Source organism: Rattus norvegicus, chromosome 3 (assembly GCF_036323735.1).
Source record: "Rattus norvegicus strain BN/NHsdMcwi chromosome 3, GRCr8, whole genome shotgun sequence".
Lineage (NCBI taxonomy): Eukaryota > Metazoa > Chordata > Mammalia > Rodentia > Muridae > Rattus > Rattus norvegicus.
Genome location: NC_086021.1, coordinates 137,760,295 through 137,773,975, shown reverse-complemented (window position 1 = coordinate 137,773,975; position 13,681 = coordinate 137,760,295). Strand labels below are relative to the sequence as shown.

The following is a 13,681-nucleotide window of genomic DNA, read 5'->3' as shown; positions in this document are numbered from 1 at the left end:
ACAGCTTTGAACCCACACAGCCTGGTCTGAAGCTCAGGTCCTCTCTAGCTTTGAGGAATTCCTTAACAGAAGGAATACACTCTCTCCTTGTTACTGGGGCTCCTAAGGTAACCAGTGGGCAGAGATAGATGCTTTGCAAGCTGGACTCAACTGTTACTCCCCCAGCAGATGCTGAGTGCTTTCTCACCACTGGGAATCTGGGAGTTGGGGCATTCCTCTAGTGCATCTATTTCCTTCAATGTGTGCAAACATACCTACTTATATGGAAAGCCTGAGCTTTGAAGTGGAAGGCAAGTGTTGTGACCATCTGGTATTCCTCCCTGGGAAAAGTCTTACTTAGCTTTGGGCATCTTGTAAGGCTTCCCTAGTACAGCTCACCTGCTGGGAGGAGGGGGCAGTGGCCTGGATTCTTGGGAAGATATAAATAAGAAGAGAGAAAAGCTTAGTCTTTGATTAAAAGCCAAGGCTGATCTGCTAATTCTCTGAGCTGGCTCCAAATTGCGTGTCTGTGACTTGGGCAAGCTCCCTCCCTCTCAGAATCTCAGGGGATCGATAGCTATAAACCAAATGGATGGTATTCGTTTTTAGGGCCATTCTAGCTCAAAGATTCTGAGCCCCAGAACTCTGCCATTCTAACTCTCTAGAATTTTATGTGCAATTAAATAGAGGAATTTTTGTTTTATCGAAGCTGGTTGGAAAGTTTCTCTTTGTAGGGGAAATGCTTTGATGGATGACTTGAGCTCTGAGAGCCCTGCTGGTGTGGGCTGAGCCAAGGCAGGATGTTGCAGTATCTGTGAGGGCTGCTCAGGGAGGGTGAGTGGACAATGGTGTAGCCATGACCATACCCTGTGATGGGACTATGCCAGGGATTGCCCAAATATCCAGGAAAGTATATAAAAGGTCAAAAGTGTTATTATTATTATTATTATTATTATTATTAATTTTTTAAAAAGAAAGTGGCAAAGAGGTTGAGCTCTGCTTGGTGCAATGCAAATACATTTAATGGGCCATTTTAGGTCCACGTTGCCTTATAATTAGCTGACTCCTGGCGCTAGCCCAGGGAAGCTCCTCTGCTAATGCCCTACAGCCTGCCACCTCGGCAGAGTCGTAGCTCTAATAAAGCTGCTTCAGCCTGTCAGGACCAGGCTCCTCCCCACTAATGACAGTCTTACTCAGGGCCCTTTTATTTTCCATTCCAGGTTTGCCTAGGCAAGGTCTCCCACGAGATGAGGCATTTACGATGACTAACCTGCTCAGAAGGGATCTGTACTCAGATGGGGGGGGGGGGGCAGTAGCACAGTTCAGTTGAGTGCTTGCCTGTTAATTTTGGGGGATAAATGGCTGTGTAACCCTCAATAAATTTCTTACCTTTTTGGTAAGTAATTTTTACAGGCTTTGGTGACCTTACCTGTCAAATAAGGATCCAAGTTAAGTTTTACCATCCCAACATTCTTTGATTCTAAACAATCAGGCTAGAGATGAGAAACAGTAGCCAAAGACTAGGACCAGCTCAGAGGAGCCCAGTGCAAACACCTGGAACAGAACCAGCACACAGTGGGTGCGTGCAGTGGAGCAATCAGATGTTTTAAAAGCAGTTTAATCATACCACGAAGAAACACATACTCATTCAGAAAACGCAAGCAGGAGACAGAGGAAACATGCATCTATATCCCACAAACATATAAATGAGTTTATAGAAACCTAATTGCACAAAGAAGCTATTTGTAAGATTTTTTTTAGTTAATCACACACTGGGCTCTTCATTGTGAAAGCACAGACTGAAGACAAGCATCACCAGTGTCAGCGTCCGCTTGCGTGTGTTTACGCGATTTAGCTAGCCCTTCCCCAACTATAGGAATTCAGGTTTCCAGTTTTCTGTCCTTAGGAAGAAGTGTAATCTTTTCTCCTGTGTTTTTGTGTATTTTTAAGACAAGGATGTATTTTTATTCATATGTATCCCTCTCTGTCCATATGTCCCTTCCTGTCCCTTTGTCCTTGTCAGATGTATTCATGTACAATCCAACCATTCAGAAAAGGGAGGCTGGTGGCTACATGCTGACATGAAATAGTGTCCCAGATACACTGTGAAGTTAAAAGCAGAAAGCAAGGTGCCAAGGAGGGGAACGAAGGCCAGAAGTAGGTAGAAATGATATTTGGGGGTTGGGGATTTAGCTCAGTGGTAGAGCGCTTGCCTTGCAAGTGCAAGGCCCTGGGTTCGGTCCCCAGCTCCGAAAAAAAGAAAAGAAAGAAATGATATTTGAACTCTTGGAAATATTCTACTGTGCGTATACACTATTTTTTCAGAGAGATTACTTAAAAAAGTAACAACACTGCAGTGGGCTTGGCACTCTTTGTGTCTCTTTGCACATTTATCTGCAAAGCAGCATCTCTCACGCAGCACTCCTGTCCTGACTGCTCCACGGCACACTTCATTGCCTACAGGGGCTACTGCAGACCCTTGGCTTGACCCTCCGTACCTTTACAACACAGCGCTAATGTCTACCGAGTCCTTTTGTTTCTCTGCACGAAAGCCTCCTCACAACAGCACCATGGCCTGAAGTTGCTGAATGGGCTCTTTCCAAGAGTACTATTTGATCTTACATTCCATGGTCGAGCCAGCTGTGGTGGCTTACATCCGTAATCCCGCATACAGGAGGAAACAAGGGGATTGCTGAGTTCAAAGCCATTGTAGGGGGCCACACATGTAAGACAAGATCTTGAAGGAGGAGGAGGAGGAGGAGGAGGAAGAGGAGGAGGAGGAAAAAGAGGAGGAGGAAGAAGAGGAAGAGGAGGAAGAAGAGGAGGAGGAGGAGGAAGAGGAGGAGGAGGTGTAGGAGCAGGAGGAGGAGGAGGAAGAGGAGGAGGAGGAAGAGGAGGAGGTGTAGGAGCAGGAGGAGGAGGAGGTGGAGGAGGAGGAGGAAGAAGAGGAGGAGGAAGAGGAGGAAGAACAGGAGGAGGTGGAGGAGGTGGAGGAGGAAGAGGAGGAGGAGGAAGAGGAGGAGGTGTAGGAGCAGGAGGAGGAGGAGGTGGAGGAGGAGGAGGAAGAAGAGGAAGAGGAGGAGGAGGAAGAACAGGAGGAGGTGGAGGAGGAGGAGGAAGAAGAGGAAGAGGAGGAGGAGGAAGAAAAGGAGGAGGTGGAGGAGGAGGAGGAAGAGCAGGAGGAGGTGGAGGAGGAGGAAGAGGAAGAGAGGAAGAGGTGGAGGAGGAGGTGTAGGAGGAGGAGGAGGAGGAAGAAGAGGAAGAGGAGGAGGAGGAAGAACAGGAGGAGGTGGAGGAGGAGGAGGAGGAAGAGCAGGAGGAGGAGGAAGAAGAGGAGGAGGAGCAGGAAGAGGAGGAGGAGGAGGAAGAAGAGGAGGAGGAGCAGGAAGAGGAGGAGGAGGAGGTGGAGGAGGAAGAGGAAGAGGAGGAAGAACAGGAGGAGGTGGAGGAGGAGGAGGAGGAAGAGGAAGAGGAGGAGGAGGAGGAGGACAGGAGCAGGAGGAGGAGGAAGAGCAGGAGGAGGAGGAGGAGGAGGAAGAGGAAGAGGAGGAGGAAGAACAGGAGGAGGTGGAGGAGGAGGAGGAGGAAGAGCAGGAGGAGGAGGAGGAGGAGGAGGAGGACAGGAGGAAACACTACATACTACACCATTTGAGTTTGAGGCAGGACATCACGGCCACGGTTGGCATCAGACTGTAGGTAGCACCTGGCAGAGTAGGCAGAGGTCACATGTTCACAGATACTTGTGTCATGTGATTTGCTTGAGACTTTTTTGCTCTGAAGTCAGATTACCTGACTCAAGTTTCAGTTCCAGCGCTGCAGGCTGAGCCCAGAGAGCTTCCAGGCTCCAGGGGCCACGCTGCAGAACCCGCAGAACTTCGGCACTGCGATCTTTGCTTTCTTCTTCTCACTTCCTGTGCTGGCTTTTCTACACAGATGTGCTCTATCTTTAAGTCAGAGGAAGAGAAACCAGCAAAGAAACCTCTAGCACGTTTGTTCTGTTCTCATATCAGGGTACCTCAGGTTGGTCCCTCTGCCCCATGTTTGTCCTTATGGGTGTGCAGGAAACACTAGCCCAGGTGAGCTTCTGTCCTGAAAGCATGGCCTAGTTGCACCAACTTTCAGGGCTCTTGGCTGTTTGAGGCTCCCTTTGTCCATCCGTCTGTCTGTCTGCCTGCCTGCCTGTCTGTCAATGAACCTCATATTGCAATGAGTTATTTCGCCCCACTTGAATCCTTTGTCAGAGGCTGGTATGAGGATTTTGTATTCTACAGTCTTCCCATTCCCTCCCAAAACTGAGCTCCACATTCCACAGGCAGCAGATTGTGCAAAATTCTTCCATCTCATTGAGGAGAGCAGAGAGAAACAACCACTTATTATTCATAATATTCTCTCTCTCTCTCTCTCTCTCTCTCTCTCTCTCTCTCTCTCTCTCTTGGATTTTTAAATAATTACATTTCAAATGTTATCCCCTTTCCTGGTTTCCCATCCATAAACCCCCATCCCATGCCCTCCCCCTTCTTCTATGAGGGCCACCCATCCACTCACCCTTTCCCTGCCTCCTGACATTCCCCTACACTGGAGGAGGGGCAGTGTTCAGCCTTGGCAGGACCAAAGGCTTCTCCTCCCATTGATGCCCAACAAGGCCATCTTCTGCTACATATGCAGCTGGAGCCATGGGTCTGTCCATGTGTACTCTTTGGATGGTGGTTTAGTCCCTGGGAGCTCTGGTTGGTTGGTATTGCTGTTCTTATGAGGTTGTAAACCTCTTTAGCTCCTTCACTCCTTTCTCTGACTCCTCCAATGGGGACCCTGTTCTCAGTTCAATGGTTGGCTGTGAACATTCACCTCTATATTTGTCATACTCTGGCAGAGCCTCTTAGGAGACAGCTAGATCAGTCTCCTATCAGCATGCACTTCTTGGCACCAGCAATATTGTCTGGGTTTGGTGGCTGTATGTGTATGAGCTGGATCCCCAGGTGGAGCAGGTTCTGAATGGCCTTTCCTTCAGTCTCTGCTCCAAACTTTGTCTCCGTATCTCCGCCTATGAATGTTTTTGTTCCCCCTTCTAAGAAGGAGTGAAGCATTACACTTTGGTCATCCTTCCCTGACCTCAAGCAGTATTACAGAGCAATAGTGATAAAAACTGTATGGTATTGGTACAGAGACAGGCAGATAGATCAACAGAATAGAGTTGAAGACCCAAAAACCTACACACCTATGGTCACTTGATCTTTGACAAAGGAGCTAAAACCACCCAGTGGAAAAAGAACAGCATTTTCGATAAGTGGTGCTGATTTGACTGGTGGTCAGCATGGAGAGGAAACAACCACTTCTTAGTGGGCAACAGGAGATGGAAGAGGGACTTCGCCAGGGAGCCTGTGTGACCCCTCCCCTTGGGTCACATGCTTAATCAAAGCAAGCGCCTTAGAGAAACTAATAATATACTTGAGCTTACTTACTTCTAAGCTTATTGTTGTTTTGATTGTTTTAGTGAGCTCCTTAGTATTTCCAGAGTCCAAGATATTTACCCTGCTCTGTCTGGTGTCAGAGGCTGAGCTGTGGCTTTATTAGTGTATGGTCCGGGAGCCAGCAGTCTCTGTGTCTCTAAGCAACTGGGAGGAAAGCCGGCCATACCTTAGACCCCTCGCTGTAGCTTGGATCTTATCCTGGAAAGGTACGTTTATTACAGGCTTAGTGGCCAGCTCTTGCTGCCTCCTGGGAAGTGGTGGAGAGGTGGGGCCTAGTGGATGTCTTCAGATCACCGTGCTCCTTGAAGGGCATAGTGTGACCAGCCGCTCCTCTTTCCTTTCCTTGCCCTGACAGTCCTCGCCATGGCGTGGGTGGTCTTTAGCCATGTGCTCCTGCCGTGAAGTGATGCCTTGAGGCAGGCACGAAGCACGGAAGCAACTGATCATGGACTGAAACAAAACATAAGCCAGAACATTCCTGTCTTTAAAAAGTTGGTTATCTTAAATACTTACTATAGTAACAGAGCTGTCTCGGTCAAAATCTTCACCTGAGCAGTCCACAGGGCGGTTAATATACACGGCAAATCTTAGAAAGCTGCAGTCCTCAGAGGAAAAGCCAAGTTCCCAAGACTATGAAATTCTGCAACAATTAAAGTGTTTGGGTCTTTGCCTTTAAAAAAAATTCTCTCACAAGTTTTCTAGTGGCTACATGATTTGCAGAATTGCGAAACAAACAAACAAACTGAATGGAGAGTTCTCTTATGGAAATCAAAATGATCTCAATTAAACGTTCTATTGAAAGTGCTATTTAAAAAGCCAAAGCACCCTCCTCAATCCAATACAAAACCAGAACCAAAGTAAACAAACCACTGAGCCATTTCTCTAACCCCTCAACCATTTCAGAGTTGCTGGCTGGAACCTGGTACCCCTATGGGACTCCAGTATGGCCTGTTTAAGGAAAAGTGTCACACTGACCCAAATCACAAGGAAGGAGAGCTGAGGCTAAACAGAAGGGTGAGCTCATGTTCTGAAGGGTACCCCAGGCCCCATGGTGCTAGGAACCCCATTTCCAAGCTCCAAGGCTCTAATAGCCATGAGCCTGTTGCTGCTCCAAAGTCTGAGCAGCCAGTTGCTGTGCACTCCAGCCAGGAGTCACCCAAATCATCCTGGGAACTCGTTCTCACGAGACAGTGAGTCAGAGGACACATCTGGACTCGTCCAGTAAGCAGCAGGGCCTCCTCTCTCTGGATCTTTGCTAATCCAGCTGTAAAATGAAGATGATACTGATCTCTCCAGCTCTGGATGAAGTCATTAGACAACCAATAAAAGACTACGAAGCCTTAACTCATTTCTTCATTGCCTTGTTCTGAGAGCAATGATCCTGCTGGGTGATCGAGATAGCCAGAGTTCAGACTTTGGGGAGAGAGGTGACCATCCAGGAGGAAGCCAAGGCCCCCTTGTGGTATCCTCATCAGGTCTCTCTCTCTCTCTCTCTCTCTCTCTCTCTCTCTCTCTCTCTCTCTCTCTCTCTTTCTCTCTCTCTCTCTCTCTCTCTGTGTGTGTGTGTGTGTGTGTGTGTGTGTGTGTGTGTGTGTTGGTAGTTATGAAGAATTTAGGAGAAAAGAGGTGTCTTTGCTCCATCCCATGTTAAGGCATTGTCAGATTGCCCATCCCTCCATCTGTCAAACATTGTTATGAACCTCAAGCTGCTGTGGTAGCTACCGTCCCTACCCCACCTCTCCCTCCCTCCCCCACCCCTTCCCTCCCTGTTTTTGCTTTGGATGCTTAGGGAACTCCTAATGATCTTTGTCATTCATCCACTTTCCATTTATTCATTTCCTCCCAAATCCATTTAACAAAGACTTCCCTGTGCCCATAAAAAGGGTCAACCGTTGGAATGTAAAATGCCCATGCTTTCTATTAATGTCTAGATGTCATCTGATTCTAAAACTTCTCCTTAGCTCATGTTGGTTCATGACTCTTGTGATGGAAACAGTGCATTCGAAGTATGTTTTACCTGAATCTCCTGTTAACAGGGTTACCCCTGGAAGCCAACATTTCCAGTAACTCAGAGATAGGGGATAGGAGACCAATTGTAACGGACTGTCATCCAGAATGGGCTGTTTGGTTAGGTGTTTTGGTTTTATGTTTCTGTTTGGTGTAGTCTTTTCTAAACTAACTTTAAAAGTAGGTGCTGCCAAGAGAAGGTCTTGTAAATTCTAATCCACAACAAGAGAAGTGCCTAGTAGACTGGACAATGAGTATAACCGTAAGCTACGAGGTCATTGGACATACAATTTAACAAATGTTCTTTCCACTACTTCTAGAGGAGAAGCCCATCCCTGATTATGATAGAAAGGGAAAAGGAGACCCAGAGGAGAAACAGACACGTTCTTTGCCTGATCTCACTTCTCGGAGCCAAATTCTAAGAGCTGGGAAAAGAGCAGTAGTTACATAGTTTCAGTGAAAAGCCAAACGGAAGAGGGCTCTTGCTGAGTAGATACCGTAGGAAAAATGAGCACTGAGTGTCTTTGGGGTTGGTGTGGGGATAGAGGTTGGGGGGGTGCTGGAGGAAAATATTGTAATTTATTTAGCAAATGTACATTTAAGATTCATATATTTTGGGCTGGTGGATGGCCCAGTAGGTAAAGGTGCAGCTAAAAGGTCCACATGGTGGGAGGAGACAACCAGTTCCTGAAAACTGTCCTCTGACCTCCACATAGGCACTACGGCACGCACACAGCACGCCGCATTCTCCACATAAAAAAATAAGTGGTATGAAAAAAGACTGCATATTTCATGTAATGTGAGTTTAACAGCCAAGAGTAATTCCTGCAATTTATCTTGAAATGAAAAAAAAAAAAAGGGGAGGGTTGGATGGCTGGATGCACAGGTGCTAAAACAAGTGCAGGAAGATCCTAACGGGACCTCAGGTGGCAGGCATATGATAGCCACTATTCAATTCTTCTGGTTTTGCTAATAAAAAGAAAGAGGGGATTTGGCTCCACGAACTGTCACATTGTTAGTTGCCTAGTCTTTTTGCAAAATTTAAAAAGCGTGTGTGTGTGTGTGTGTGTGTGTGTGTCTGCGTGTAGTTGCCCAGGTCAGAGGATGATGTTTGGTACCTTCCCTGCACTGTCACTTTCTGCCTTATTGACTTGAGATCTTTCTTGCTGAACCTGATGTTTACCATTTAGGCTAGGCTGGTTGGCCAGTGACTTCCTAGGCTCTACCTGTCTCTGCCCCCTACCCTCGATAGGGTTACGGGCAGAGCATGCAAAACCATGTCCTTCTGTTTTGATGTGGCTGCTGGGCATTCGCACTCATGTTCTCACACTCAAAGAACAAGCACTCTTACCTTGTGAGCTATCTCCCCAGCCTCTGCCCAGCCCCCTTTGAATACTTTTGCTGGATGCTATACATTTCTAGTTTCAGAGTCACTATCTGATATTAGAGCACAGAAACTCAGGTCCCAGCTTCTCTTGCGTGTAGAACCACTGGGGTTTGACTTGTGCTTGTCAAATCAGGCCCAGGCAAGCAGGAATCTGTGCAGAAGCCTGCAATTAAAGGATATTGACACCAGTTTCGCTGGCACTGATGGAGAAGAGACAGGAAGACTAGGAGCTGCTACTAGTTTCTTCTCTTTTCTAGGCCAGTTGTGAGGTTCAGAACATTCCCCTGGTGGCCAGAAGCTGCTGCTGATTCTGTGGATCTGTGGTTTCTCATCATCTTCGTCGGACAAGCCTTACTATGCATGTAGGCTGGTCTTAACTCAAGATTAATCTTCCTTGCTGAGCCTGCCAAGGGATGAGGGCCTTCTCATTCACATAGGCCTGGGACAAAACTCATGTCCACACCATGTAGGTGTCCAGAAATTTCCACATCCCAAGGGAGAAAGAGTAAAGCTGTTATGTAAATGTCTGCTGACTAGGAATGGTCTTAGTTTGCAATGGAAACTACGCAAACTGAGAGCTTCTCAACTGGAGGTCCATGGGAGGGGCCACAGCTTCTAGGCCTAGGAGCCAACATTATGGCCTGAAGGCAAGGTGGAACTAGGTATTCATCAGACGTCACCAAGCAAGGATCAGAGAAGGTAAATATCTCTGTAAAGATCACATGAGTCTTAATCCTATGAGCTCCCCAGGTACAATCTTGGAGAAGAGCAAGCCTGGTAGCCTGAGCATCCATGTTGTCAGGGCCGCGTTGTCTCCAAGACCTTGTGGAAGTGTCAAAGGTACAATTGATACAGGTTGAATTTTTCCCCTGGGACTCAATAGGACCAGGGCTCATAAAGATTAGATCAGTGGTTTAAAGTCTGTTCTTCGCCCTTTTCAGAAGGTACTACATTTACTGTGTGCTGTGCACCAGAGGCTGCTGTGATCTGCTTCTCCCGGGTCGCTGGGCATCTGAGCTGTTCCTACCTTAAAGTTGCAAAGCTGCTAGTGGGACTCAGGCAGCTTGAGCTTAGAACACATCCTTTTCACTAGTGCTTAATAATTGTTCTTTATTCTTAGTCATTCAGTCACAGTTAGCTTTCTAGTCCAGTAATTCTTTTAAAGTGCCTTTGTTTCTCTAATCTGTAGATAGCATTGCTGTAGCTAAAGACGATCTCTGCAGAAACATGAGGAGGAGGCCATGCTCTGTCTTTGCTGTTCTAGCTACTGCTTTCTTTAAGATTCTGCAGTTTATCTTCTCTCCTGACACACACACACTCACACACACACAGACACACAGACACACACACACACAGACACACACACAGACACATACAGACACATACAGACACATACAGACACACACACAGACACACACATACACACATACACAGACACACACACAGATACACACAGACACACACAGACACACACACAGGCACAGACACATACAGACACACACACAGATACACACGACACACATACACACACACATGCAGACACACAGACTCACACACAGACACACACACATACACACATACACAGACACACACATACACAGACACACAGATACACACAGACACACACTGACACACACACACTCACACACACAGACACATACAGACACACACACAGATACACACAGACACACACAGACACACACACAGGCACAGACACACAGACACATACAGACACACACACAGATACGCATGACACACACACACATGCAGACACACAGACTCACACACAGACACACACACATACACTACACACACATACACAGACACACACATACACAGACACACAGATACACACAGACACACACAGACACACTCACAGACACAGACACACACAGACACAGACACACACAGATACACAGATACATGCACACAGATCTACACACACACACACAGATAAATGCACACAGATCTACACACACACACATACAGACACACACACAGATACACACGACACACATACACACACATGCAGACACACAGACTCACACACAGACACACACACAGACACACACATACACAGACACACACATACACAGACACACAGACACACACAGACACACTCACAGACACACACAGACACACACAGATACACAGATACATGCACACAGATCTACACACACACACAGATACATGCACACAGATCTACACACACACACACACACACACACACACACACACACACACACACACAGAGTGCTGGGGAAGGCACTACAGAGTAGTGGAGAGTTAGACATAGTCCTGCAATTTTCTTGTTGGGAATCCTGCCATATTCCTCACATATTCTCTTTTGAAAGGTTTTTTAAGACCAGCATTTGTCAAGATGATAATGGGTGATAAAAATGAGTAACATACAACCCCTAGGCTTAAATGACTCAATGTTATAAGAAAGAAAAACAGACAAACACATAGTAATTGTGACAACACATTAGAAAATGGCCATTTCTAAAAGCTGCATAAACAGCTCAGTATTGGAAAAGAACATTTTTTATCCAGTGTTTCCTAGGAAACAGAATACAAGTAACAATTCTGCTGGGTGACTCTTCCTCTGAGTCCTAAAGTTACAAATGCTTTATTATTATTATTATTATTATTATTATTATTATTATTATTATTATTATTATTATTACTATTACTATTCTCAGATTGAATTGGTTGGAAAATACTCTTACAATCTAACTCCCATTTTTTCTTGTCCTTAGAGAAAATTCCAGGCTCTTAAGAGCGATGAAAATAAAGAAAAGAAGAAACATTTAGACATGAGAGTCTTTCAGCTCTGGCTGTGCCCCCAAAACACCAAGTCGCGCACAGCCTCGTGCTCCAGACAGCCAGGCAAGAGTGCTGCTTGCCTGGACACAAAATACATCCTGAGAGCCGTGTTGGACAGAGAAATAAAGAGGCACAGAAACTGGAATGGCCATTAGTGCATCAAATGACAGGAGAGGTCTAGTATTCTATAAATAGCACTGTGTGTGTGTGTGTGTGTGTGTGTGTGTGTGTGTGTGTGTGAGAGAGAGAGAGAGAGAGAGAGAGAGAGAGAGAGAAAGAGAGAGAGAGAAAGACAACTTACAATCTGCTGCAGTGTATCCAGAAGAGAGACTGTATGTTCCCAATACAAAGAAATGGTAAATATTTGAAATAATGAATTTATTTTTTTTTACTTGATTCAGTCATTACACGTTGTATGTATGTTTCAAAATACCATATTGTACTCCAGAAATACTTCATGAACATTCTTTTGTATTGGTTAAAAATAAAAAAGAATTTCTTCCATAAAAGGCATGGATGCACAAAGATAGGAGAGCCTGAAAGAAGGTAAAAACGGTGAACATTTATAGCTGGAAAGCAGAGGGAAGCCCGGGAAATGATTGAGCACATAGAAAAAATGACTCTTAACCTGATAATAGGGTGGGGGGAGCATTTCCAGGCAATGATGCAATCCTACCCAGTATTCATGAAGAATCCTCTTAAAACCTCTGGAATTTAATAAATTCCAATTTATTCTGTAAGCAATTATTCTGTAAGTGGAGGTTAGAGTGGGGGTCGGGCTTATGGTAAAATAAAAAGAAATTGGCCAAAAGCCTGTTATGAAACAGCCAATCCCAGGGCTTCTCACTCTGTGGGCCAAATAACTTTTTCTTTCCCAGCTCTGTAAAAGTCCACAGCTTAGTATTTTTAGAGAGAGAAAAGCAGAGCTGAAGGTCTGCTCCTGAAACATAGTAAGAGCTGTCACACCCGGGTTGTCACCCTGAAAATGGAAGGGCATCTTCACAGTGACTGCTGAGACACTGACCAGCCGTGTTTTGCCTACAGGTTAAAGTCATGATGCTGTAGCCAGAAACAAACCCCTCTCAGGAGTCTGACAAAGTGAAAAAGAAAGACTGAGGAGCATTGCCAGTTAAAGTGTCCCCAGCTAAATAGCTCTGATTAACAGTCAGCCCTCAAGGATGCTCTGTTTCAACAAGTAAGCCCTGAGAGTGTCCAGTCACCTTTGTGGTCCCCATTCTTAAATATGAACATCAGAAGAAGTTTAATGTGGAAGATGAAGGAAGAAATAGGTTCCACAAAACAAAAAGCTGAGAGGAACCAGCTTATTTTTTGAGAAGACTCTTCATAGAAATTTTTATTCTTGGTATCTAGTTTAGAGTATGAAAAAATACTGGTAACAAGAGCAGGGTTGATAAGTTAGCACGACACCAGGACACAGATAATGCCCAGTAAGAGGAGGTATTATTTGGCAAACACACACACACACACACACACACACACACACACACACACACACACACACACACAACCTCCAGCCTCTCACATGCTAGACAACTATTCTTCCACTGGTCTATGCCACTAGCCCCCACTTAACCTTTAATTAATTTTGAGACATGGTCTCATTAGATTGCTTTGGCTGGACTGGAACTTGTAACCCTCCTGCTCTAGCTTACATAGTAATTGGGACTGCAGGTTTATGTCCTGAGGTCTGTTTTCAATGAAGTTATCTTAAGACAAAATATAGCCAAAGAATATAATATTTGTTTTTGGTGGCGAGATGTGTTTCTTGGAGTCAGTCTGCTAGTCAGTGTCTTTTTATTGTGGAAATTGAGACCAGCAATACTCAGAGCTACTATTATTGAAAAATGTGCATGGATTTCTGTAAGGGCAAATGAGGGATTCTGACTTTTAGTGATGGAGTTTTCTTACATATTAACTGAGGTGGTGGATATATGAACCCGAGTATGATAAAATTTTCATATGATTAAGCACCCCATTGTAATGAGTAAAATTA

The 13,681-nt window shown here is 45.5% G+C and overlaps 1 protein-coding gene across 1 annotated transcript in view; it reads right to left on the bottom strand.

Moving 5' to 3' along the window:
* Positions 1-2,608, bottom strand: part of Tgm6 (transglutaminase 6) — a 37,633-nt gene extending 35,025 nt beyond the window's left edge. Inside the window, exon 1 of the mRNA XM_063284796.1 lies at positions 2,602-2,608. Coding sequence (XP_063140866.1) covers positions 2,602-2,608 — 7 coding nt within the window. The remainder of the gene's footprint in view (positions 1-2,601) is intronic.
* Positions 2,609-13,681: the final 11,073 nt, after the last annotated feature.